This window comes from Syzygium oleosum, unplaced genomic scaffold (assembly GCF_021117445.2).
Source record: "Syzygium oleosum isolate NSW1041296 unplaced genomic scaffold, Sole_v2.1 Sole_v2.31, whole genome shotgun sequence".
Lineage (NCBI taxonomy): Eukaryota > Viridiplantae > Streptophyta > Magnoliopsida > Myrtales > Myrtaceae > Syzygium > Syzygium oleosum.
In genome coordinates this window covers 1,468,767-1,496,230 of record NW_026607515.1, presented here as the reverse complement: position 1 = coordinate 1,496,230, position 27,464 = coordinate 1,468,767, and the positions used below count along the sequence as shown (strand labels likewise).

At 42.4% G+C, this 27,464-nt stretch overlaps 2 protein-coding genes and 1 long non-coding RNA gene across 6 annotated transcripts; 2 read left to right on the top strand and 1 right to left on the bottom strand.

Moving 5' to 3' along the window:
* Nucleotides 1–3,636: 3,636 nt before the first annotated feature.
* Nucleotides 3,637–5,509, bottom strand: LOC115663950 (membrane-associated kinase regulator 5-like). The gene is made up of 2 exons (XM_030585910.2): nucleotides 4,315–5,509; nucleotides 3,637–4,200 (listed from the first exon to the last, which is right to left on the bottom strand). Exons 1-2 carry the CDS (start codon nucleotides 5,330–5,332, stop codon nucleotides 4,097–4,099), a joined length of 1,122 nt encoding a protein of 373 aa, XP_030441770.2. The 5' UTR covers nucleotides 5,333–5,509; the 3' UTR covers nucleotides 3,637–4,096.
* Nucleotides 5,510–15,535: 10,026 nt separating this feature from the next.
* On the top strand, nucleotides 15,536–27,238 carry LOC115663951 (reticulon-like protein B2). Of its 4 annotated transcripts, none has more exons than XM_056304355.1 (5): nucleotides 15,536–15,809; nucleotides 17,080–17,260; nucleotides 26,188–26,331; nucleotides 26,836–26,903; nucleotides 27,000–27,238. In XM_056304355.1, exons 1-5 carry the CDS (start codon nucleotides 15,614–15,616, stop codon nucleotides 27,128–27,130), a joined length of 720 nt encoding a protein of 239 aa, XP_056160330.1. In that variant the 5' UTR covers nucleotides 15,536–15,613; the 3' UTR covers nucleotides 27,131–27,238. The 4 variants fall into 4 exon arrangements, with proteins under 4 accessions (XP_056160330.1, XP_056160329.1, XP_056160328.1 ...); XM_056304354.1 differs by lacking the exon at nucleotides 26,188–26,331 and adding an exon at nucleotides 17,348–17,489 and having other exon boundaries at nucleotides 26,834–26,903; nucleotides 27,000–27,226; XM_056304353.1 differs by lacking the exons at nucleotides 26,188–26,331; nucleotides 26,836–26,903 and adding exons at nucleotides 17,348–17,489; nucleotides 18,001–18,070 and having other exon boundaries at nucleotides 27,000–27,220.
* LOC130135365 (uncharacterized) lies at nucleotides 19,958–22,259 on the top strand. Its single transcript, XR_008814777.1, has 6 exons — nucleotides 19,958–20,254; nucleotides 20,585–20,701; nucleotides 20,845–20,995; nucleotides 21,084–21,363; nucleotides 21,464–21,550; nucleotides 21,673–22,259. It is a non-coding gene; the product is annotated as an uncharacterized LOC130135365 (long non-coding RNA).
* Nucleotides 27,239–27,464: the final 226 nt, after the last annotated feature.

The following is a 27,464-nucleotide window of genomic DNA, read 5'->3' as shown; positions in this document are numbered from 1 at the left end:
ATATTTTTTACGAAAGAAGACATGAAATCTTCTTCTTTTTTAATAATATTATTTTTTTGTTGGCTTTTTGTAGATGTACTTAGGAGTTATATTAGAAAAATTTCACATCGGAAAATTGATATGGCATGATCCAATTAATAATTCTAGTTAGCCCATAATCATAGATTGAGGTTTTTGAGTAAAAGCGAGTCGATATTGATATATTGACGAGAGTGGTATTGAATTTCTAATGTCCAGCTCATCGGTGATTTGATAAACGCTCCGATGATCCCGACGATAAATTTCTCATCTCAGACAAGAGAATTTTTGCTTCCTATGCTCCAATCCATCTCAAGAGGGTGACGAGAAATTTCTGAAAAAGAGGAGCGAAAACAATAAAAATAGAAGCCAAAAATAGAATTCGGTTATTAACAAAAGTTATTTCAGCGTAACGAATGGTGGAACTAAAAGAGAAATATGTACGTACTAACGCTACACTAGGACTTTTATTCCATGGGGTCGTTCGAGGAGACAGGTGAGAGAATGCAAACAGTGCAGTGGCGTTTGCGGAGGCGGGCGAGCCGAGAGGGGCGGCGGTGGAGAGAGGCGGCAAGCTGGCGGAGCTGGCCGGGGGGGCGCTTAAGAGTCTTGTTACTATGCAAGCCATGCTTAACTTGTAGATGAGAAGAAAAAAAAATTACATTCAAGTAGATCGCAAAGATCAGCGGCACTTTATAGGGGGAGACAATTATCGCTCTCGACTTATCAATATGCTAATAAGATTATCAATCGTAAAATCCGGGATTATTGTTCAATGGAATTGCACTCGAATAAGCAAGGTCAATAAAAAACCAAAAAGGAACAAAACTTGACCCACGGTTAGTGATCATACAAGCGAGCAAGCTCTTCGGGGCTCGGTAATTTGCCATGTCAGTAGCACGTCAAGAAACAACCATTTCAATGTCGGGGGCACCACCAACCTGGATCACTCGAAGGTTCAATCGCCTGTGTCTGCCGCGACGCAGACGGAACTCTGGTCGACGGATTTGCAAAGGATGTCCCTACCTCCTCAGCCGAGCAAACCGAATGCCTAGCAATGGTGGAAACCCTCATATTTCTCTCCTCACGCGCGGATGAAAGACTGACTGTCCAGTCAGATTGTCTAAATCTGGTCAACGCATTGAAGACTACACAAGCTCTGCCGTGGGAACAGAGGGCAATTATTGCTGAAGCACGTGAACTGCTGACATTATTTTCACAATTAGATTGCGGACTGGGTAGCAAAGTCCCACCGGAACAAAACACTCATTGACGACTGGCTGATTTGTCCTCCGCAGGCCCTTAGAGACTTGCTCTGTTTTGAGACTCCCAAAAGGGGTTATGGTTCTACTAGATATCAATGAAAAGCAGTTCATTCTGACCAAAAAAAAAAAAATGTCGAGGGCACACCTATGGTATCACGACATATGGGCGGCCCTGGTGATTCAAGAACGAAGATATGGGGCATCATTAGTGACACGAACATGTCCGATATGCCATGCCATCGGTGTAACAGTCGGACTACCATAGATAATTCTTTCAGATTTTACCTCTCTCGTCTTATCTGATTTACGACATTAAATCTGGTATCGAACAAACCGAGGGTCAGATCTATTCAATAGCTTCGTTGCCCTTAAAAGGGAGTCATTGGCCGACAACAACACCGGTGAATGGGGACGAGGCGTGGGTGGGGATGGGGCACCAAGCGGTGGTTGCTGGTGATATGGTGAAGTCTTTGCCGATTCCCGAAGGAATTTTGCCTTGATTTTGGGGGTCCGTTAGTGTCTTCTTCCCTTCCGGAAGTCGTCGTCATTAATTGATTGCGTCGTTTGAAAAAAATGTGGCTTCATCTGCTCAGGACTGGAGAGAATGCAGCGTAATGCAAAGTCTTTCGCCTCCATTAATGAATTCGTCGTTCCCTCAGCAGTCAGCAGACAGCCCATGACTCCATGCCCACTCCCCCCTCTCTTTCGTTTGAAATTTCAAACTTTAGAACGTGCACTACGGTCGGAAAGATCCATGTTTTAGGGTCCATCGTGTTTAATCTCCTAAAGCACTGAGGACTTGTCTCATCAGTTTTGCCATTATAGTCGCAAATTTCTACGTACCGTATCAACTGTTCATATGCCCGTAAAAGGATCATAACAACGGCGGCAAACATCCACTCTTAAGCTTTTCAATTTGTCGCGACTCGACTCGATACGTTAGATCTACAGGTTCATGTCCCAAGTTGCGCCTGCGAGCAAGAACAAGGAATGGCTCGGGAATGTTAAGAATTCTTCAGAATTCGAAGATGCGACTACCAACGTCCACAAGGGATCTTACAATCTCATGACTTGTCAAAACTAGATGCTCTCCAACATTTTGTTTTCCCAACGTTTGAATTTAAGATTATGTCGATGTGCTCCACTGTTTACCCCAAAAAAGAAAACACTCCAAAAAGGAATGATAGTTGTCCGGATCTAAGGCTCTATTTAGTTCATCATTTGAATGCTGCTTTGAGACTTTAAAGTCCCTTGAGCAAATGCAAAATTATTTGGCAAGTTTTGAGAAGATGCAATTGCATCTCCAAAGCTCTCCAAAGGCCTTTGATTGAATGGAGAGATGGAGGAGCCTTAGGGAACTTACATTTTTGGGATGCAACTTCACTATTCATCGAGCGACTACTGTTCATCTTCTTCAAGCTTTGGGTCCAGCGGCCGACGATTGCCGCCTAAGGGGTCGCGTGACCCCGACGACCCCCGCCTGGGGTCGCCGAACCTCGGGCGATGCCCTGGGTCGCGCAACCCAGGCAAAGCGGTGGTCGTCGGGGTCGCGTGACCCCCAAGCGACAGGCGGCCTGAGGTCGCGCGACCGCCACCTGGGCGTCGCCTAGGTCGCGCAACCTAGGCCAAGCGTTGCCTGGGTCGCGCAACCCAGGCCAAGCGTTGCCTGGGTCGCGCGACCCAGGTGACGCAACCTAAGGTCGCCGGACCTCAGGCGTCGCCTGGGTTGCGCGACCTAGGCGACGCTTGAGGTGCGACGCTTGAGGTCGCGCGACCTCAGGCCGCCTTGCCAAAGGTCAGGTGACGGTGGCCGGCGACCAGATCTAGCGGCGGTGGTGATCGGTGGGTGAGCTCTATCGAGATTGATTTTTTTTTTTAAATATCAGTAAAAGTCTTTTACAAAATATAATTTTTACTAAACGGTATTTAGGCCAAAGTTATTTTCAAATGTGATTTTAAAATACACATTACCAAATTTAACTTACGATTCGAAGACTCTTTTAACTTAAAAGCCTTTGTATTTTGCCAAAAGTATTTCCCAAAATCGAACGAAACGGATCCTAAGTCTATGCACGTTCGGGTGGAGCGCAAGTCCCAAGCATGTGAGAGCGGTCCTTCCTGGTTATTACCTTCACGCATCCAATTTCCATAGTCATACATAAGAGTCAAGCCTATCCTACGAGCGAAGCCTATCCTTCTCGATTGTCCCTCCCCATTAATGTTACCATACGACCAATTGACACTAGGACCTTTCCCATTTTATAAAAAAAAGAAACCCAATTTATTGGCAGAAATAAATAAGAGTGGGAATCTTGGAAAAAGACAGAACGAGGGGGGGAAAGAAAAAGGGTGGTAAAAATAAGAGCCATTTGCGAGGTCACTTGAGGTCCAATCAATCGAAGTTGACCTGACCATCAGACAATGTACATCTCAATGACGATACCACCACGACACGATTCTCTCTCGACATCTCAAACTGTCGTACCAAAAGGAAAAAAAATTGCAGATCGACACCGAAACATTAACGTCGTGTCGTCCCGATGTCTCGTGATGACCCGTCACTTCACAGACGACGCCCCCCCTTCAGGCCATCCCAAAATCTGCAAAAACTCACCCAACCCTAATTCGAATTTACTTCTGTTTTTTTTTCTACACCCACAAAAACAAGGCAACAGTTCAAGAAAAATTAAATAAAAAATAATAACCAAAAACTCACCCACCCACATACCCTCCTGTAAAGTTTGACCGACTGCACAAAAAACAGACCCTTTTTTTTTTCTTTGAAAAATTATGGCTCCAAAGGCCGAATCTCGTTACAATTTACTGTCACTCGCTTCGTCGCCGGAACTTCGTCTTCCCGATTCAGAGGACGTCTCCGGTGGACCGCTAGCGGATCGCGATGATAACGGAGAACAATCTGCAACACGACCCGATGATTAGGCGACGCTAGTGATTCATTGTTCGAAAGAAAATTACCGAAGAATTGAAGCGATAAATTCAGAGGGACAGAAGATTTAATCAAGTTACGTACCGCTGGAAGAGTTATAGGATCTCTTGCAATGCAGGATCGCGCTCTGGATCCCGTCTTGCTGCTGCGCCAGCGAATCGTCCCTCCTCGCCGGCGGCGGCGACGAGACCCCGCCCGACGCCGACGCGGACCTGCTCTTCCCCAGCCGCTTCGGAGCCGCCGCCGGGAATCCGGCCGGAGACTTGCGCAGCGCATGCATCTTGGACGAACCCAGCGGCGGCATCGCCGGAGATGACGTCGCCGACAGCTCGCCGGAGAACCTCGTGGCGGCGGCGGCGGCGTCGGTTTGTTTCCGGGAGACCATGACGTACAGGGGCTTCACGAGCTTCAGGTACTTCTGGATCACGTCCTTGGAGAACCGCTTCGAGCTCGAGTCGATGAAGCTCTCGGGGCTCCGGCTCGGAAACCCCGTCTCGGATCTTCTCGAGCTGTTCGCTCGCCTCAAATCCGGTCGGGGGCCTTCTCGCACCTTGAACTTCAAAGTGAACAGACCCCCTCCTCTGCCTCTCAGCTCTCCATCGTCTCCAGCCTTCTCCCCGTCGCTCGACGAAGCCGACACCGACTTCGACTTCCGGAACATGAAGACCCGGAACTTCGGAGCCGACTTCAGCAGCGAGATCGGGGACTGGGGCCGGGAGCACGGGTCGATCGGGAGGATCTTCCGCAGCGAGAGCGACGACTGGTGAGAGAGACGATAGTTCCTGCCGCTCTTCGTGGTCGTCGAATTCGGTGAGCTCCTCTGTTTTTCTACGCTGGAGTCAACTTCGACCAGGTCGCCATCTTTGACATTTTTCTTGCCGTCGCTGGTACTGCACCCGCGGACGTCGCGATCAGGAACAGTGAGCTCCAACTCGAAGAACGAATCTTCTTCCTCCTCCTCCTCCTCTTCTTCTCCCCCTTCTCCCGCGACCGCGTTGAGGAGCCCGTCGCCACTTCCCACCGCAAGAAGGCTAGGCGCTTGGGCGGCGATGGCGGCGCTGGCGATGGGCCTCCGGAACCTGAGCAAGGTCAGAGCTTCCATGGCGGGCGGGCGGGCGGGCGGGCGAGCGAGGAAGCAAGACAGAGCAGACCCTCGAGGCGGATACGTCAGGGCTGGAGATGGAGAGACGGGGGAAGGGGATGTGCGGAGTGAGGCAGAGGAGGAGAGAGCTTTCGCGCTTCGTTTTATGGGGGCGAGGTTTATCCTCGGCTGCTTGTTGCGGGGTGACGAGAAAGAAAAGGGAAAAGGGAAAAGGAAAGGAGGAGAGAAAATGGCGTTTCGAGGAAAAAAGAAGGAAAGGAAAGCGAGAGACGCCCCTCCCCTTTTCCTTTTCTCTTTCTTTTCTCTCTGTTTTTTTTAACTGCTTTTTTGGAGAGAGACAAAGCTAAGCGCTGATCACCTTTTCCTTTGTTTGGAGGAGCTTTGTCCTGTCTGCTCGCGAGGTCGGAAAAATTGATCTGCGTATATTAACAGTTTACTTAAATAGGGACTAATTCTAATCGTATTGTTAGTGAGTACGAGATTGTGTTTGGTGTTTATGAGCTTGAATTCTAAGTGAGCTGGAATCATGGATGAAATCTTTTGCTCTAGATAATACGGAAGTGTCGGTGCAACTATAAACTAGCCGGCCGACGCATATTTTCATTTCTTAATTATTATCAGTTCAATTTAATGATGTTAATCCTTATAAAAAAAGGATTCATACCACAAAAAAAAAATCCCCAAATCGATACATTTTGACAATATTAAGTAAGCACGTCACGAGAAAATTTTTCTACCGTGAATTCGTAAATATCTCGTCCGCGTCGAGCCACACAGATTTCGATTTCAAATGCGGGTTTATATTTCCTTTTTCACTATTTTCGCAAGTTTCTAAAATTTAGTAATATTTAAAATTTTGACTCGGAAATACCTTCGCTTCTTAAAATCTAAGACACACCCACCAAAAAGTTTTAAGTATATTATTAATCAACAAAGCTCGTACATGGAAATTGCCCCCTCGTATTTTCTCGATAGTAAGTAGATTGTGAGAATTATTTTTCTTACGTTTTAATTTGATCAAATATGCATGCGCAATATCATCTTAACTTGCGTAAGCATCTTTCGTGAAAAAGGTCATCGAATTTTGATTTCCCCAAACGCGCCGGAACTTTTTATGCTTATTATTACATTGCTGCAGATGATGCATTTTCACGAGAAGTCGGTCGATTAAACAGCGAAATGCACATCGAACAGACGATATCAATATGTTTCTTTCCAGATTCTCGTCGGGAATTTAATTGAATCGCGAGTCGAAGTAACATTGTTTCGGTGATTAAATTAGTAACACGAGTGTAAAATTTAATCGAAATATTTAGAGGCGTAGACACACACACGTACAAGCTTCTCGTCCTCATACTTACATGTTTCTCTTTCCCTCTCAGATGTATCTTTCGCTGGCCATTGGTCGGTCACGTGGATGTACAGCGCGGGTCACGTGAGCTCCAGTTTCTTTTTCTTTTTCCCCCTTTTTTTTTTATTTTTTGCAGAGGTCAGAAAGTCAGACGTATTTTATGAATTGTCCGATGTCGAGTGTCCACTACCGCGCCACGCGCGGTCCCTCGCTCTCGCCTCGGGTCAACCCTTTCATCATGCTGGTGGTTGACCGCCGTACCGGCCGAGCTCTCTTCTCTTCCTTTTTCTTCCCTTTTCCCGTGCCATTTCTATCGGAATCAAACTCGGCATCCATCTCTCTTTTTGATTCCACCGATTTTTGGGTCGTTTTTGCATTCATCGAACACCCAAAATAAAATGAGGGCGCGAAAATCTTTACGGCTTTGTTTGCTTCGCAAAAAAAAAATGAACGACATGAAAAATATTTTCACGAAAATGATCGATTGCATCGTTTGGAATAATTAGTTGATGGAAAACATTTTCACTGTCGACAACAATTTGCGCCTAAATATTTTCGCTGACGATGAAAATATAATTTCTTGATTAATTTTTGTGAGTAATATTAGCGATCGTATTTTTTTTTTTAAATTATTTATTTTTCATGGAATAAGACGAAATCCAAGAAGAGGAAATGCTTTTTTTTTTTTTTGGCTTTCTAGGATTCTGAGGTCGTGAGGTGGTGTAAAAGGTGAACGGAGGAGGATCCGTAATGTCCAATCCAGCTCGAGGGGGGGGGGAGGGTGAAGAGAAATTTCTGGAAAGAGGACTGGAGAAACAATTAAAAGAAAGCCCAAAAGGAGAGAATTCAATATTCGCAAAAGTCATCTCACCGTCAAAATTAAAAAGAATAAAATGGAATAATAGCAATAAATAACAAGAGTGATTGTCACGTTAGGATACATCGGGGAGCGTAAGCGTACTTTACCTTTTTTTGCAGGGGTCCTAAAAGATACTCCTCGTCAGAAAGGGAAGGAAATGTGGCTCTTTACCGTGTTTTGTTGCTCCCTATTGCTCATGGACCAACCCCTTTAATTAAAAAAAAAGACCACCCCCTTTTTTTTTTTTTGGGACATAGGAGGTCCGGAGAGTTATACTTTGGCCCCCCAAAAAAAAAATTGAAGATGGCCTTAGGCTTTTTCTCTTTTGTTATCCTTTTTTTCACAGAAAGAAACGGGTTTGACCTGCTGGTAGAAGTTTAGCGCACTCGGTACCTTTTCTCTTACTTATTTATTTATTTATTTATTATTATTCGTTATTTACACCCCTTTTTTTTTTCTCTTTATTTCTTCCTTTTGTTCCCTTCTTTTTTTCCACCCGAAAGACGCGTTGAATAAAAATGAGCCTTTTCTTCGCCATCGATCAAAAGAGCTCCTGTTTTTTTTTTTTGGATAAATGCAGCAAAAATCCTAAACTTTATCAAGAAAGTGCAATTGAGCTCTAAATTTTTTCTTTTCAAACGTGCAATTAAGTCATAAAACTTATTACAAAAGTGCAATCGAGTCCTAAAACTTTCAAAAAAATGCAACAAAATCCTAAAACTTGTCACGAAAGTACAATCAAGTCCTGAAATTTTCGAAAAGCGTAATAAACGGAAGAACTAGATCGGACCAATTTGATAAGTTTTTGGATTTGATTGCACTTCTGTGATAAAATTCTAGGACTTAATTGTACTTCTTGAAATTTTTAGGATTCAATTGCACTTTCGCGACAAGTTTTAGGACTTGCTATGCACTTATCCTTTTTTTTTTTTACCATCTCCATCGGCTCGAGGCATCAAGGGATTTTTACATGCATTTCGTAATGAGAAAATTATCAGGTAAATTCGTTCTACGGACGATTGGAATTCCTGAAGTCGCTACGGTGCAAAATGTAGGAAGGCAACGACTTGGAGCGACTAATAAATGGAGAGGCGGGGGGCAATAAACATAATCATTTGTTTGTGGGGGTGGAGACAAATTTGCAGGGGAATATCTGGAGGGGCTAGGGGACGTGCCTCGTGCTTACTACAGCAGCCTTTTGTGGTCCTAAAAAACTTACGCCCTTCACTTTTTTATTCGTTCTCTATTTAAAAAGCTAGATCGAAACGTACAGAGATGAATATGAAAATTACTCAATCGGTCCGAAATTTACTGATATGAAGGACTCAATTGGTAAAATTAAAAAATTTAGGACCGAATTGGAATCCGTACAATTTTTCTCGAGATGAATTGATAAATGCGAAAAGAAAAATTCTCTCTCGCGTATGGAAAATTGTAAGTAAAGAAAAAAAATGATATTTGGGTAATTATGAAATTATGACATGAATAGTATCTTTGCAAAATCCTACGTCTCGTATGAAATGATGATGATACAAGGGGCTTTGGAATTTGTTTCTAGCTTTATCAGTAAAAAGGAAGGGACCGAAGTTCCCCCCACCATCATCATTCGCTGCCTCCTTTGTTGTCGTCTCAGGTGGACGATGATTTGGTTATATTCCGAGTCCTTTTTTTATATTGATTATATTCCCTTTTTTTAAACTTAAAAAAAGAGAGAAGAAAACCTGTTTTTTTTTTATGACTTTTATGTACTTTGTCTTTCGTTTTTATGGTTTGTTTGTCGGTTGTTGCCCTCAATTTTCACCAATGGCTGGCGGGTCCAATGGTTCCCCTCAACAATTCTTCCCCCAACAAGTCCAAAAAAATAAAGTAAAATCTTAGAAATCCGTTCATTAGTTATCTACTTCACGTTTTAAATTTGATTTATTAAGTCGAAACTGTTCATTTTTCGGCGTACTAAGCCTCGAAAACCTTTTTAATTTTGATCGATCGAGGACAGCGTTCAATTCCTTTTGTTGATTGGAAAAAGCGACACGGAATGTCATAAAGTGAGCCGCGTGTGGCTTTCCAGGCTTGAAGTTCCATAGGAGCTAATTAAGAACTTAAGATTGTCACGTTGTTCCTCATCGAGTTTGACTAGATTTCTTAGTCTGGTTCAGCGACCATTCCAGTTCCACCATTACACGGGATGAGCATTCCGTTCTTTGCCTTAATGACTACTCCAAATTATTTGAACGAGTAATTTACTTGTAACTTTTGATTCCAACCTAAAGAATTGGCATTTTTTCTTCATCCATTACTTTCTTAGCTCATTCTATTCCATCGTACTAGATACGCAAAACGTTAATTCGATCGTGATATCCGATCCTCACTTTTAGCGTGGGGAAAAAGAAAACAGTTGCCCGAGTTTTTGGGCTCTTGCACTTGAATATATTCGATCTGTTACTAGCGAATTTAAAATCGATATAAGTGATTTATATTTTAAATTTCTCACGATCCTTCCCAAATAAAAAACCGCATATGCCAAGAAGTTGCCCGCTCAGCTTCTGGCTGGTTTCCCTTTGCCAAATATCAAGTGGGAGTGGGGCAACAGCTAAATCCGAACTCACTCTTTCATTAATAAAATCATGTGGGGATTGACTGATTAGTGGAATAAAGCTCGCAAGTTTGGTCAAGTTTTGCTTCTTTGGCCGACGTCAAAAGGAAACGTCTTTAATGGCACGAAAGCCATCTTCACTTTCGGAGAATGGCAACATCTAGTTTGAATAGTTTGAGGCACATTCAACATAGGCGCCGTCCATAAGCAAAGCCTCGTGATCGAATTGACACTCTGGCTATGAACTTGTAGCTGAAATAAAAGCGTATGCACTTGGATCGGTCCTAGGGTCGAGCGAGCCCACCGACGAGCTCACTTGATTAGCCCGAGCTTAAGAAGGAAACAACCAGTTCAGACCCACGACTTGCACTTCGAGCCTGTGCAAGCTGCCGGGGACCTGATCATAAAGTCCTGACCCTCGGGGGTGTCGAAGTCGACCTCGAAGCACCCTTTTTTTCTTTTTCCTCCGGACAGCATCATATCCTCTCTTTTGACTGGGAAGAATGAAAGCCTCTTTTGCCTAAACCCTGACCATGAAGCTTTGGTCGAATCACATGCCTAGGAATTGTTGAAGTTAGTTCAAGGTACGTATGGAGTGAAAAAGGGAAGGGAGAGAGTAAAACTCATACTGAACTGGGATGTACATGTGTATATATATACCTGAATAGAGTAGCCAAAAGAGATGTACAAGCCGTAGGCAAACGTGCGAGAGAGGATTTAATACATTTACTCAGCCATCCTCAATCGTTCTGTCTTCCAATTTATGTCCCTCAATCAGAACAGCAGCCTCAACTGGACTCGGGGGATTTTGAAGGGGTTCTTCAGCTTAATGCACTTCCAATTTAAGTCGCAGCAGGTGTTAAAAACATAAATAATGAACCGGGAAGCCTTCTTTTAATCAAGACTTTACCCTGTATCAATCCACCTTTTTTAAACATACGACTGCCAAACTCGTCTCCGTAGTTGAAATGCGTGCCATATATCTTTCCGTCTGCAGCAAGATTCAACTTTCCAAAAAGAAAGCAAGTGATGTCGGTTTGAGAGGCTTTGTAGAGCGTCTTTTCCTTGCTCTATAAAAAAAAAAATTTCGTCCAATTACAATCTTTTGTAACGACTTTATCACTTCAATTAAGATTATTATTTCGAAATTGGTAATTTAGTTAAGATCGTAGCATGAAACAGATGATATATTATAGAGATGATATATTTATAGAGAGAGAGGCACACGTCTAGATGAAGAAATAGCGTTTTATGGTTAATGTCATGAATCCAAAAGACTCGACTTGATCCGTGCCTGGCACTGCAAAAATAGGATAGATTTCTCCACAATCTTCTCATTGGTGAGTTGACTTGTACTAATTTGTAGATGATCAATTTTCTCTTCTAGATGGCTAGTCATCAGCTTACAAACTCCAATTGCAAGAAAGAATGTGTCTCCCCTTCCTGATTTGGATTATGACATGGGGACCTCACATGTGCTGAATATACATCCTTTGAAATTGTACACATGCATACACGTAAGTAAAGTCACTCTTTGCCCTTCTCTACAACTGATCTGGGTTGATTTGAGAACCCTCAAACCCACTCTCTAAATCATACATTTTTTTCTCGCCCATTGTTCATGGGTAGGTGTATTGTTCCCAATTGCTTGCAATAGGTAGCTTCTCTTTTATGGGAACAACAAAGAGTACCACTTTTGCCTCTTACAGTTTGGGTAAGAATTAAAGCTCGATTACACGATCATACGCTTCATCACAAGTGACTCTTTTCCATCTACAACAATAGTTACCTTTCCAAGAAAAAAAAAACAACTATATGGGCTTAACAGGTTTTATCTAAACTGGAGCAGAGCCTCTCTTTCTTGCTCTATTGCTCTATCCAAATGGATGTTGAATTTCTGCAGAGGCATATTCGTGAATTATCTAAAATAAAACAATGGGGTTACTAGTCACCTTTGATATATCAAGCCGGACAGTAAAAAGTGCCACAAAAGAAAGCTAAAATTCATATATTAGTAAGTCCTTGCGAGAAAAAGCTCACAACTTTGATAATTAGAAGGCTCACTTTCTCGGAACATGTTGGATCCCTATTGAGGAGACAGATAGTACAGGATATAAAGGGACATTCTCTTTGCCAAGGGCACAACTTCCGCAGTGCGGGGCAACGCAGCCATGTTGCTGAATTAAAGGACTTTCTTGATAATTGAGCTGAAAATCTAGTTCGAGCTTTGGATTTACACCCGGTGACAAACAATAGAATCAATCGCATGGAAGAATTTCAGTTCAATGTCGAGTCGAGAATCAGAAATTAAACGCCCTCATAAAACAAAAAGACATACAACTTCACGTCCGAGAGATGAAATTTGCCGTTCTTCCAAATTGGGCATGCTTGATTTTCGCAATTAAAGCCTCATTATGGTCAAGATTTACCTCTGCTTCCAAAATGCCCATTCGTTTGGCACCTTAGAGTAGGAGAGCATTAGAAGCTTTGCTTTTTACAAATGAGTATTTACCCAGAAACATGCTTTCGTCGACGTACGATATCTTTAGATGCTTTGAAGCTTAACGGAAGTTAGACTAAGCTGATCTTCCATCGTGATCGCGATGCTCCACTTGAGAAAAGAGCATTCTACCTTGCATATCTTATGATGCTTTCATGATGAATTCGTTCATAATGTCATCGAAGTCTACGTCGTGCAAAAATAGATGATCCATGTCTAAAGGTCCCTGATGATTTCACACTGGTGGTGGGGTTCGAACTCCCCCCCTAGAACAACGGGGACATCGGACCACAGGCCCACCGGTTTAAAGGGAGATTTGAAGATGAGCATATTCCGAAATTTGTGCTCTTATTCTAATCAACAAGCATGAGGAAAATAGCATATTCCAGTTCCACCTGTCACCACCGACGCTTCAACGACACTCTCGGCATTTTTGGTTCTGAAGACCGCACCAGTCAATCCTGCACCATTTCCACGGCTCTCCGCCATGGTCATCGTCGTCCTCGCCGCCGGACTTTGGACCCCGGTAACTGAAATTTTCTCTCTTCTTCTGTACTTAAGACACAAAGCTACGACCCGCATCTTCGTATGGTCCGATTTGATGATTGTTCTGTTTGTGCGCCTGGATGATCGGGATGAATTTTCCAAGAGCCTATCGTTGTGCGTAGATTTGCTGAACAGGATCCGAATCTCACATGTCTGCTTTGTGCTAATAATTCACGCATCACTTGGTGCGTCCAAGTTTGAGTTGTCAAGTAGGGAAGCTGGAATGAAACCTTGCCCTCCGGTTTCTTTCCGAAGAGGCAAAACCGCATTTCTGCTCATTGGTTAGTGATGCCTGTCCTGTTTCTACCAAAGGAGAACTGTTTTAGCAGTTTGATCATATGCCTTTGTGTCCATAATGCCGAAGATTGTTCATATGACTCAGTTACAGCCTTACAGGACATGTTTGCGAGCTAGCTAGTTCTTGCTTTGGCACAAGTCATTGTGATTCACCAATTTTCATTGTAATTGCAACTTAGCTCTTAGCATTTTTGACCCACTATTGGTTGCTTCGGACTTTAGTGGATGCATGGTGTGTTGTGATCTTTTCGATGTCCCGACGCTTATTAAGCACTTGAATAAGTAAAGTTTGAACGTTTTTCGATGTGCTGCTTTTCTTCTAGTAATATGAAATCGATACTTTGAAGATTGAAATGTTCTGATTGGAAATGTTTGACGAGCATCGCGGGACTGCTCATTGATAAGAGACAAATCTCACTTACCTTCAAATATGGTGCAGTTTTTCCGGTTAGTATTTTGGCATTGCTTGAATACTTAAAGAGAAATGGAGGGCAGCGACACCGATTCATGTGCAGAAGTTGAAGACGGCCTTGAGATATTAGTTTACCACCCATATCAACCGCTCTAGAACGCAACGTGCAGTTGATGAAGATACTAACTCGGCATACGTGGCATATGTGCACTTAATGCATCTCGACCATTTGATTTGATCACCCAGATGGTTCAATGGCCCGAAATGCATCGGGTGTGCATCTGTTGTCTATTGCTCCAGGAATGACAGTGCTTGTGTTGTGACATTGTGCAGGTCAGTTCTTTTTCTCTCTTCCCATGGTTGTAATCTTACGAGTTTTCTTCAATGGATTGGAATCCTCCAACTAGATTTTCTTTGCATCTCTTAGAATTTTGTATCATACTTCCACCATACTATGACATAACCCGGTTAGTTTCGGAAATGAGCTGGTCGTTTGGGGAGAACTGTGCTAAACGTGCCTATGTGGTCCAATTGAAAGAGATAGGTTTTTGACTTTTTTCCAAATGGGAGGAAGTTTAACTTGCAAGGTTTTGTCAGCTTCGGTTTTGAAAGGTTTTTATGCGCTGAGATTATCATTTTTGGGGGACATTTCACTTTTGTTTGAATTTGTGCTGGTGGTGTTTCGTTTGAGCTGGTTGTACTAGAGGTTGGGCCGACTTCGTGCTGGTTGTACTGGAGGTTTGGTCATTTTTTTAGAAAATCTTTTCAAAATCTTTAAATATCAGTGTACATTTTGATCGGGTTTGTACTAGATGGGTTGGGTTTATGTGGGTTGGGCTTGTACTGGGATGTTGTCCACATATTCACTAATCCCCAAGGAATAGAAGAAAGCCAAGCTAAGATTGCACTTAAATTCAGAAAAATTGACACGGATGGTTCTTAAATTCTAGTCAAATATGCAGTGTGATTCATGAATTTTTTGTATATGTTAATTTTGTCCATGGACTATATGAAAATATCTAATGTAAGGGACTTAATTGAACATTTCCTAAAAGTTCAGCGATCATATTGAACAAATCAAAAGTTTAAGGACCATATTATATCTTTTGTCAAAGTTTATTTATATAATTATCCCCTTAAAATCTATAGCTCGGCAGCTCAATTCATGAACGGTCTCCACCTTTATCACCCCTTTCTCTTTTTGCAATCGCAACAACCACAATTAAACAACTAAAGTAAAGCATTCTCGGAAACTATATCATTATGACGACATATATAGGAATTTTATTCACGTAAATCTCAATGGCTATATGATCCTTTGATTTGCATTAATTCAGCTACGATAGATGTAAGATTAGATCTGGATTTTTATTTACCATTATAGAATTTCCCCATGTTTCCTGGAAATAGTCATTCTGCGACGGGCCGAGGGGCACATGCCATTCGCGTTGCCCCCCTCCTTTCGAGACACCTGCCCCCGTCCCTCGGTTTCCGTTACCGGAACCACCCGAGCCTGGAGCCTCGCTACCCTCCCGAACCTCCGGTTCGGACCCGGCCCAACGGCCCAGATTTCATCACGCGCGACGCCGAACCTCCGTTCCCCCCCTCCCTATCTCTCCTTGTAAAGCCCGCCAATGGAAGCTGAGGGGCACGAAGGACGGACATACCCACGCGCGCTCTCTCTCTCTCTCTCTCTCTGCCGTCTCTCTCTTGAGGAAAGTCCATGGCGGATCATGCAGGAGACTCCGAGCCATCGCTGATGGAGAAGGTGGCCGAGAAGATCCACGGCCCCGAGTTCTCCTCCTCCTCCTCCGATTCCGACGACGACAAGCCGCCCACCGTCGGTTCCGTGAAATCGAGGGTCTGGAGGCTCTTCGGTAGGGAGGTGCCCGTCCACAAGGTCCTCGGCGGCGGAAAACGTAATCCCTCTCTCTCTCTCTCGCAATGGATATGGATGAGTGCAGTTAGACAGGCGAAGGCATTGTTTAGAATCGCGGACTCGGAATTCTCTCGTATTTCGAATTGTTTAATGTGGCTGCGACGTGAGCGGGGGCGGGCTAGGTCGGGTAAACTAGATGGGGAAATGATGAGTGCGATGAGATTGTCGACGTCGGAGTTTATACGCATCGATGGATTCGTTTCTTGCATCTCGACGATGTTGTGCCTGCGGAGGAAGAGATTAGAGATGCTTGAGGCCGGCGATGAGTGTTTCTGGTTCGCATTGATGACTGCTGCTCGATCGGTGGCGGAATGCAGTATGACATTGTTTATTCAGTAGTATATGGTTGAAGAGGGGTGAGCGGATCAAATGGCTGCAGATCGCCGTGTTTCCTCGTATTTATTACTGTTTCGTGGCTTGTCGATTTGAGCAGATTGACCATATGCAGTTAGAATACGGGCATGACAGTATCCATATGATATATTATAGATGCCACTCAAAAGTTGGATATTGTTTAGTCAGCAACAAATTATGGCATGCTACATCGGGGCGGGGTTAGTGATTACATTTGGGTTATAGGTCATCTACATTGTCTTTTGGATGTGTGATTGATTGGTTTTTAACTCAGTGTCGATTTTTTCTCGAAGAGTATGTGTTTTCCATGAGTGAGGTGTATTTCCTCGAGTGTTTCCCTTGCTCTATCGGTAAGGATTGCCACGACAAAGTGTCGATGCATGTTGTACTTCCTGATATGGGTTTTATAATCCATGAAGAGAATAAATCGCCGGACCCCTTTTATGCCCCACCATTTCTCCCATTAAAAAAAAAGGAACGAAAAGAAGAAGACCTTATCTCCCAAAGTTACATTTTACCTCCCAAGCCAAGTTAAGTTGGATTCATGCAAATTAGAAGTTTTAGGGTCTTTTTGGATTAACTTTTACCTTCTTCTTTTCACTTAATAAAAATCTTGTGACCCACACACTTTGATTCTTTTACATTTAAAAAACTTGAAACTTTCGCAAAATGCACACGTTGATATGTAAATTCACATATAATATTTCTTTATTTATTTGAAATTTGAATCATATTATATTTTGCGGTTTTTTGCACATAAGCTGAAACAAACAGACCTTTAGACCACTGCCGTAGTGAATTTCTTAAGTTATCCTCCCATAAGGGGAAAAGCTGAAAATATCTCGTTTCTCTTCATGGCTAAATTATTTTCCATTAATGGGCTCCCTTTATTGCAGCTGCTGATATTTTCCTTTGGAGGGACAAGAAAGTCTCTGCTGGTGTCCTGGGTGTGGCCACTGCGATATGGATTCTCTTTGAGTTGATGGAATACCATCTGATCACTCTTGTTTGCCATATCTTGATCCTCTCTCTGGCAATTATTTTTCTGTGGGCTAACGCGTCCATATTCATCACAAAGTAATTGTTGATATTCTGAATGTTCATCTTGCTCATGTAATTTTTCTGTTCATTTTTTGTCCTGACATTACCATGTCTCTTGCTTAGGTCCCCACCTAACATCCCAGAAGTTCATCTTCCTGAGAAATGTGTGCTGGAAGTGGCTTCTGCACTGAGATTTGAAGCTAATCGAGGATTGGCTCTCCTGAGGGAGATAGCATCAGGGAGAGAATTAAAGAAGTTACTAGCTGTAAGTTGGTTATCTCTGAGGCTTAGTGTTTTGAATCTTACTTTTCTAATCAGGGCCGTTATTCCTGGACAAAGAGCAGTTTCTGTTTGTTCGCCTTTTTTTTTTTTTTTGATAACCCAGGGGCACGACATCTGTTTGTTTCTTTGAACAGTGATAGGGTACTGAAAAAGAACAACATGTTTAAAAGTAAGGTGGCAAAGATCACATTGGATTTGTAGATAAGTGGGATCCATTCACAAAGTGGTTGGCTTATTTTATCTCGTGAACTCAGTTAGTAGACAGAATTTAGGAAACTGTGTACAACTAGCAATTCTCTTGTTTTGATTTTTGGATGTTACACTTTGAATTCTAAAGGCCACAGAAGCAGGGCAGGTGATCATTAGGCCTTTCAATGTCCAACTAATGGTTTATGACTTAAAATTAGAGTTTGCTGGACACGTTGCAGTTCCCAAGACGTGTTTGGCCCTTGATGGGCTTATAAACCAAATACTAATACTGTGTTCCTTATCAGTTCATTGCGGGATTGTGGGTTGTCTCTATGGTCGGGAGTTGGTTCAACTTCGTCACCTTGATATACATAAGTAAGCTATCACTGCCTCAAAACTTTTTCATTGCGAAACTACTCTTCTACGGCTCCTGACGGTTTATTCTTTTTATTTATTTATTCTTGAACAACAGCTTTTGTTTTGTTACATACCATACCGGTGTTTTATGAAAAATACGAAGATCAGGTGGATTCGTTCGCGGAGAAGGTGATGGCCGAGATCAAGAAGCAGTATGCAGTCCTTGATGAGAAGGTCTTGAGTAAAATCCCAAGAGGACCTTTGAAAGACAAGAAAAAGGATTAGTCAGCAGCGTCGTCATCCTTATTTTACCGGGTTCATGGTGAAAGCAAAACGGAAGGTTTTCTTGGCCCGCGTCTGGTCCTGTTTGCCTCTGTGAATCTTATATATTGGATAGTGCTACATCTTAACATGCACTGACTAGTTATATATGTGGACATGTTCTAAATCAGACTGCTTTTATATCTTCTTTGCACGCTTGCTCGCGGGCATTCTTGTCAATGTCTTATGAGGATATTTGTTGGAGAGATAGGTCAAAGTTTCTTAAATAATAGATTGGAATACAGCAAATGGAGTCATGACGACCCCAGGAAATAGCGTACATGTTCCATAGATGAATATATTGTGAACAGTGAATGGGTCATGTGGCATAGTGGATGAATTTTCAATGTTTATAACTTTTTTTTTGTCAACCTATTACTTTTACTTTTTACCGAACCGAATTCCACTATTTTGCCATTTATCAAAAGCGTGTGTATATATATATATATATATATGTTATGAAGATGATTTGAAAAGTAAAAATGCTATCTGGCCTCTGGAAGATTTATGAATTGATTATTTTCCTATTCACTTTTTTTAAATTGTCGTGTTTACAATCTTATCATTTTTTACATAAATTTTTTTTATTGCGACACATTTCGCAATAAAATATTTTCAATTAAGATGAGATGGAGAGTACAAATTGCATTTTGTCAATGCCCCCACGGGACCCAACTCATCCCATGTTTTCTTGTTCCCAACCCGCACGGTTTATCTAATCGGGGAACCGAAAAAATAATCAGATAAAAAAGAAGAAAACCAAAAAAATAAGATGAAAAATACAAAGATGAGAAGACTCAAGAAAAGCAAAAGCTACAATGGGGTATCTATATTTAGTACTCAATGAGACCTGAGCATTCGTCACTGGCTTGTGGACGACAACCGTCTAGTCTTGAATCCTTCGTTAATGAACAGCTGATTTGCAACCTACCCAACTTTCTCTACCCAATGGAGAATTCTTGTTATAGACTTGTGACATGGTTCTTGATCACGAGCGCAATCTTTTCTGGTAGATATGCTCGCCAAATTTCCATCTTAGCTATGGCTACAGCATGTGATGTGACCATACAAACGAAACTCATACAGAAGGTACTCTAACAAAAGTAGGTCGATAGATAACAAAAGTTTCGCTCTCTTCCGTGATTTCCCGTTATAGGGTCTGCAAACATCACATGTCCGTAGTAAATGCATTACTACAATTTGATTGGTTTGGTAAATGTCACAATCACTACTGAGTAAAGAGGCTATACATATTTGTAGGTGGAGCTCGTTGTGCATCATGGAAAATCTACAGGATCTATCCTGCCTTCAAAAAGCAGAGATCCTGCATCATCGTGGGGTCATGAAAATTAGTAGGTAACGCTCATTGTGCATTACTACAATTCCCTTCCGCACTCTCGATAAATACAAAAGTTGGGTTCTCTTCTGTGATTTCCCGTTATAGGATCTGTAAACATCACATGTCCATAGTAAATACATTACTATAATTTGATTTGTTTGGTAAACGTCACAATCACTACTAAGTAAGAAGAGACTATAAATTCCAACCAAAAAAAAAGAAAAGAAGAGGCTATAAATATTTGCAGGTGGAGCTCGTTGTGCATCATGGAAAAACTGCAGGATCTATTCTACCTTCAAAAAGCAGAGATCTTGCTTCATCGTATATGAAAATTTGTTGGTCGTCGTGCATTACTACAATTCCCTTCCGCACGCCCCTGCTTCTTTCTGTCCACCTCTTTTCTCTCTCTCCACACACAGAGAGCCCTCTACGAGCGAGAACAGAAGCGCAGCAGAGACGCGAAGGCCAAGATGAAATGGAGCAGGAAATAGTTGCCCAAGATGGTCACGACCTCTATGTCCGAGTGCGGCTTTCAGACACAGGTTAATTTCCTTTTAGGCTTGACCTTTTTTCCTTCCCGAGATCATTTGCGTTTGTGACCTTTAGACTTGTGCTGTGACTTCATTGTTTTCATTCTATTTGGTGACTTCTGGTTTGCCTTATTTGATTGAGTTTAGAAACTCTGCTCATATCTCGTGCATTACATGTTATCTTGATTGCAAGAATATCCAAACCATATCTTCCAGTCCACCTGCGTATGGCAAACAAATGATGCTATCCCAATTTTTAGCTACAAATATTATGTACGATTAGAGTTCAATGAATGTGCATATGCATTGATGCTGATATTTGTACAGTGTTTGGTATCACAGGATCTATAAGCAGGAATTGTGGAACTTGTGGCACTAATTTATTCCCCTACCCTTTAAGCACGGAAGAGGACTGTCACGATCCCCTTTACTCTCCATTAGCTACGACAGCAAAAATGGGTAAACCTTACTTTGAATTTGTCCAAATAAAGAATTTGTTGGACTGTATGCAAGGCAGTGACCACATTATCACCTTCTAATATTTGTGAGGAAAATTTGACATTTTGACTGTAGCTTAATTATGTTGTTATGCTCTAATGTAGCGGATACATGTCTCCGGAGTATGGTTTGAGCGGAGTTTTCTCGGTCAAGTCCGATGTTTATAGCTTTGGTGTTGTTGTAATGGAGATTGTTAGCGGGAAATGTAACACGGGCCCTTATCAGTCCCAAGAAATATCGAGCCTTCTCGCTTATGTGAGTATAGTCCATTTGGTCTCCCTTTCTTTTATTTTATCCATTTCCAGCGGCCCTTTTATCTGGTACTGAAACTTCAATTGTGCAGGCACGGGAATTATGGAATGACAATAAAGCGTCGGACTTGATGGATCAAGCGCTGCACACAACTTACAATATAGATGAAGTTTTGAAGTGTATAAAAGTGGGCTTTTATGTGTGCAAGACGACCCGAGTGATTGTCCCACAATGTCAGATACAGTTTTGATGCTCCATGGCGGATTTGCGACTCTTGCGATTCCCAAATGACCGACTTTTACAGTTCGGAGAGGCCCGGCTCTTTCTTTACCGGAGTCGAGCACGGGGTCATATACTCGTCGGGACCATGGGTAACACTGGATCTTCCTGGACTCTTGATTCCACATCTTAATTGCGAAAAGCTTTAGCCATCAAGCATTCGTTTGACTGTTCTCCTCTGACAAATTGCAGTTAACCCTCCGTCTCCGCCGCCGTCACAGCTGCTGCGACCGGGGGGGCTCTTCGGAGCAAGCAAGAGGGAGTGTTGAGTCCGCAGAGGTGAGCGAGCGATGTTCATCTGCAGTTTCTATCTTGATTGCAGACAACTTTCTTTTTCCTCGATTAAGGTACGTGAACTCCGAAAGGCTAACGTAATGGTTGCATCCAACGTTCATCTGCAGTCGGAAATCGCCATACTTCCCATAGAATGAAAGGGCCATTTCAGATATCGAACGGCATATTACAGTGCCCCACACACGACCGAATTGCCTTCCCATGATTTGACGCTGAAGAACTGCATGCATCCCTAACCTCTGAAGTGATCAGTCGATTCTCAAATACGAAACAATGAAATCGATCGAGAATCACATTTAACACAGCGGACATTGATCATCGAATGCCAAACTAGAGCTCTAACGGAGGGCTTACTCGGGAAGGAGACGAAAGGCAGACGGACTTGAGATTCTTGGGATTCAAGACATGAAATATCAACGGTTTCGCCAGGAACGAGCCATGGCCGCTTGCTCGACTCCGGTAAAGAAAGAGCCGGGCCTCTCTGAACCGTAAAAGTCGGTCTTTTGGGAACTGGAAGAGTCGCAAATCCGACATGGAGCATCAAAACTGCATCTGACATTGTGGGACATTCACTCGGGTTGTCTTGCACACATAAAAGCCCCACTTTTATACACTTCAAAACTTCATCTCTATTGTAAGTTGCGTGCAGCGCTTGATCCATCAAGTCCAACACTTTATTCTCATTCCATAATTCCCGTGCCTGCACAATTAAAGTTTCGGTACCAGAGAAAAGGGCCGCTGGAAATGGATAAAATAAAAGAAAGGGAGACCAAATGGACTATATTCACTTAAGCGAGAAGGCTCGGTATTTCTTGGGACTGATAAGGGCCCGTGTTATGTTTCCCGCTAACAATCTCCGGACAAACCATACTCCGGAGACAACACCAAAGTTATAAACATCGGACTTGACTGAGAAAACTCCGCTCAAACCATACTCCGGAGACATGTATCCGCTGCATTAGAGCATAATAAGATAATTAAGCTACAGTCAGAATGTCAAATTTTCACCGCAGATATTAGAAGGGCTAGGTCGGGTAAACTAGATGGGGAAATGATGAGTGCGATGAGATTGTTGACGTCGGAGTTTGTAAGCATCGATGGATTCGTTTCTTGCATCTGGATGATGTTGTGCCTGCGGTGGAAAAGACTAGAGATGTTTGAGGCCTGAGATGAGTGTTTTTGGTTTGCTTTAATAACTGCTGCTCGATTGGTGGCGGAATGCAGTATGACATTGTTTATTCAGTAGTATATGGTTGAGGAGGGGTGAGCGGATCAAATGGCTGTAGATCGCAGTGTTTCCTCGTATATATTACTGTTTCGTGGCTTGTCGATTGAGCAGATTGACCATATGCAGTTAGAATACGGGCATGACAGAATCCATGTAATAAATTATAGATGCCACTCAAAAGTTGAATATTGTTTAGTCAGCAACAAATTATGGCATGCTACATTGGGGCGGGGTTAGTGATTACATTTGGGTTATAGGTGATCGACATTGTCTTTCGGATGTGTGATTGATTGGTTTTTAACTCGGTGTCGATTTTCTCTCGAACAGTATGTGTTTTCCATTAGTAAGGTGTATTTCCTCGAGAGTTTCCCTTGCTCTATCGGTGGAGTAAGGATCGCCTCGACAAAGTATCGATGCATGTCGTAGTTCCCCGATATGGGTTATATAATCCATGAAGAGAAAAAATCGTCGGACCCCTTTTATGCCCCACCCTTTCTCCCATTAAAAAAAAAGGAACGAAAAGAAGAAGGCCTTATCTCTCAAAGTTACATTTTACTTCCCTGGCCAAGTTAAGTTGGATTCATGCAAATTAGAAGTCTTAGGGCCTTTTTGGATTAACTTTTTCTTTCTACTTTTCACTTAATAAAAATCTTGTGACGCACGCACTTCGATTATTTTACATTTGAAACAGTTGAAACTTTAGCAAGATGCACATGTTGATATATAAATTCACGTATAGTATTTCTTTATTTATTTGGAATTTGACTAATATTATATTTTTCGATTATTTGCACATAAGCTGAAACAAACAGATCCTTAGACTACGGTCCCTAGACTACTGCCGTAGTGAATTTCTTAAGTAATCCTCTCCCATAAGGGGAAAAGCTGAAAATATCTCGTATCTCTTCATGGCTAAATTATTTTCTATTGATGGGCTTCCTTTAATGCAACTGCTGATATTTATTCTGGACCATGTTTTGAAACCTACCCTATTTTTTCGGTCTGACTCTAGAGTCTACCCGAGAACCTTTTTTTTTTTTGTTTCTTTTTCCGGGTTTCATAAACGCCCCAAGTAGGAAGCAACTCGCCCGATGTCCTATACGGCTTCGGATTTTACATAAACACGTGAGGAAACAAGTACGTAATCCTCCTAATCTATATTGAAACATTAAGCACATGTAATCAATAAGCTCCTAGGATATCAATCATTTTACAGCATGCTCAAAAAGATAAAGGTTCATAGACTTGGAGGGAGCAAACTACTCTTTCGTTTCCTAAAATACTAAAATGTGCAGAGGCTACTTTTATAACCTTAAACAAGAATCAAATCACTTGAATTGAACTGCACCACAAATGAACTGAAACTACTGCAAGAAACATGGATCCGATATCAGTCCCATTCCCACAGCTAGAGGATGGATTGAATTGGCAAGTATGACCGAGTTAATTCAGGAAGCTGTTCAATTATGTGAAACGATCATTAAATCTTTGCTGTAGGCATAACTCCTCCTCCAAGAGTGAAATCAGGCGAGCCAATCCACTTGGTACAAAATCTGTAACAAAGACCTGAAATTCATACATAAAGAAAAATCAATAAGAAACCATGCTCTAGAGACAAATGCAAAAGTGCTGATTAATGAAGTCTATTTACTCATCCCAAAATCAGAGTTGCAGAATACATATCGAAAACTTACAAATCATAAATTTATGCTGACATAATAAGACATGTTACAATAACAAAGAAAGATCATCTTTCAAATTTTTATGCAAACTCAGAAGTATTCAAAATTCAGAAAATAAGCAGAACATGATAGAATGACAACGAAAAGAAGTAGCTAGAAAGTGCAAGCCTCTCATCTTGGTTTAGAGTAATCCAAGCATCAATTCCACCATTAATTGGACTATCCACAAGAACAACTGACCTCATAGGAGGGCTTGTGTTGCTCACCAAGTCTGGTTTCTCCCACCCAAAATCACTATTGTAAAATCACTCTCATCTGGCATTTTTATAAGCATAATGACCCACTTTCCCCCACGGTCCCTGCACCGGTTGATCCCTAGAGCATTACAATATTTAACGCCTCCGTTTTTCTTCTCCCTCAATCTCTCATCTGATCGATCTCTATCTCTCTCTCCATCTTGTCCCAAGTTGTTTCTCAATGGAGTGTTTATAGCCTCTGTTTTCGGTCCGGTTGCACACCCCTCCTACAAAGTCCCATTAAAGGGATGAGACTCACTCACAAGAAATCAAACACCTAGAATCCCAAATCAAGAAATTGACCCATCAAACGCGACCCAATGTTCAATTAAAGATGGATCTAATCTTGATGACCGCTGATTTCTAATAGCACTTGACAAAAAGGTAAGAGAGAATCGGAGAGAATGACGAGCGACGATCGTGGGCCGGTGGAGACGAGTTCCTGCGGCGCCGTGCAAGGAAGAGGAAGAGTCAAAGACTGCGGGTATGCGAGGAAGGGGGAGAGTCTAAGACAGAGATTGACGGGTGACGATGGTGGGCCGGTTCCTGTGGCACCATGCGAGGAAGAGGAAAGAGTCCGAAGACGACGATGGTTGATTGAACGGCAAAGAGAGAGAGAGAGAGGTGACTAGGAGCAGCTGCTGAGCTAGGTTTTTTTATTAACCCTATCTAAAAACCGGTTCCAAATAGTGGTGAGCAAGATAGACCGCCCAAATCGGGATCGGACCGGACCGACCGATTGGGTCCGGTTCTCGGGAATATCGGTTTGGTTCCCGATTTCTAAAAGTGGAACCGGTTTTTGAGCGGTCCGGTTCCCACCCTAGAATCGGGAACCGGACCGCCCCGGACTAGACCGATAAATATATATTTTTCTGATTTTTTCATATATGTATTTATTTACTTTTTAAAATTTTTGAAAAAAATAGAAAGCCTAATGTAATTTCCCCAATTCTCTCTTGCCTTACCAATAAGTGATTGGTCCCATTGGAACCGGTCCACGGTCCCAAGACTAGCCAGTCCGGTCCCCAATCCTAGAAACTGGGAACCGGTCCTCCCGGTGCGGTTCCCGATTCTTGGGTTGGACCTAACTGGACTGGGAACCGCTCACCTGTAGTTCCAAAACTGGTCCGGTTGGTTTGGTTTCCAGGTGGGTCTTCACTTGGAACCGGGAACCGGACCGGTTTCAACCGGTCCCAAAAAATGGAACCGGGTCCCAGACCGGTTCAAATGGGAACCGGTTCTTGGATCTGTTTTTGGGTGGGCCGGTCCGGTTTCTGGGTAAATCCGATCTGATTGCACACCCCTAAATGCGTCCATATTCATCACAAAGTAATTGTTGATATTCTGAATGTTCATCTTGCTCATGTAATTTTTCTGTTCATTTTTTGTCCTGACATTACCATATCTCTTGCTTAGGTCCCCACCTAACATCCCAGAAGTTCGTCTTCCTGAGAAATGTGTGCTGGAAGTGGCTTCTGCACTGAGATTTGAAGCTAATCGAGGATTGGCTCTCCTGAGGGAGATAGCATCAGGGAGAGAATTAAAGAAGTTCCTAGCTTTAAGTTGGTTATCTCTGAGGCTTAGTGTTTTGAATCTTACATTTCTAATCAGGGCCGTTATTCCTGGACAAAGAGCAGTTTCTGTTTTTTTTTTATAACCCAGTCACTCTATAATGACCTCGGGGCCATTCAAAGTAGAGCTGGCCATTTTTTTTTGTTGCAGTTGAATGTGGAGTATAATGGATCACCACAGCTCCCTTCCGTGCTTAGAGGGTAGGGGAATAAATTAGTGCCACAAGTTTTACAGCTCCTAGTGAATTCAGTTAGTAGACAGAATTTAGGAAAATGTGGACAACTAGCAATTCTCTTGTTTTGATTTTTGGATGTTACACTTTGAACTCTATAGGCCACAGAAGCAGGGCAGATGATCATTAGGCCTTTCAATGTCCAACTAATGGTTTATGACCTAAAATTAGAGTTTGTTGGACACGGTGCAGTTCCCAAGGCATGTTTGGCCCTTGATGGGCTTATAAACCAAATACTAATACTGTGTTCCTTATCAGTTCATTGCGGGATTGTGGGTTGTCTCTTTGGTCGGGAGTTGGTTCAACTTCGTCACCTTGTTTTACATAAGTTAGCTATCACTGCCTTGAATCTTTTTTATTGCGAAACTACTCTTCTACGGCTCCTGACAGTTTCTCTTTTTATTTATTTATTCTTAAACAACAGCTTTTGTTTTGCTACATACCGTACCCGTGTTTTACGAAAAATACGAAGATCAGGTGGATTCGTTCGCGGAGAAGACGATGGCCGAGATCAAGAAGCAGTATGCAGTCCTTGATGAGAAGGTCTTAGAGTAAAATCCCAAGAGGACCTTTGAAAGACAAGAAAAAGGATTAGTCAGCAGCGTCGTCATCCTATTTTACCGGGTTCATGGTGAAAGCAAAACGGAAGGTTTTCTTGGCCGGTGTCTGGTCCCGTTTGCCTCTGTGTTTATTATACATTCGACAGTGCTACATCTTAACATGCATTGACTAGTTATATATGTGGACACCTAATTTTTAGCTCATTTTTGTCATATTTTCAAAAATTTCAAAATTAGGTCTAGGGATCTTGGCCAAGCCTAGAAACCTATTTCTAAACCAAAAAAAATAATTTTTTAGCATTTTTCTGCATTTTTTCTTAATTTCTTTT

What these genes read in the sequence shown, in the direction of transcription:
- LOC115663950 (XM_030585910.2), bottom strand. Translation starts at nt 5,332, where the DNA reads ATGGAAGCTCTGACCTTGCTCAGGTTCCGGAGGCCCATCGCCAGCGCC. An exon ending in ATCCTATAACTCTTCCAGCG is followed by an intron (nt 4,201 to 4,314) that starts GTACGTAACTTG and finishes GTCGTGTTGCAG; the next exon opens with ATTGTTCTCCGTTATCATCG.
- LOC115663951 (XM_030585911.2), top strand. Translation starts at nt 15,614, where the DNA reads ATGGCGGATCATGCAGGAGACTCCGAGCCATCGCTGATGGAGAAGGTG. An exon ending in GGTCCTCGGCGGCGGAAAAC is followed by an intron (nt 15,810 to 17,079) that starts GTAATCCCTCTC and finishes CCTTTATTGCAG; the next exon opens with CTGCTGATATTTTCCTTTGG. An exon ending in AATTAAAGAAGTTACTAGCT is followed by an intron (nt 17,490 to 18,000) that starts GTAAGTTGGTTA and finishes GTTCCTTATCAG; the next exon opens with TTCATTGCGGGATTGTGGGT.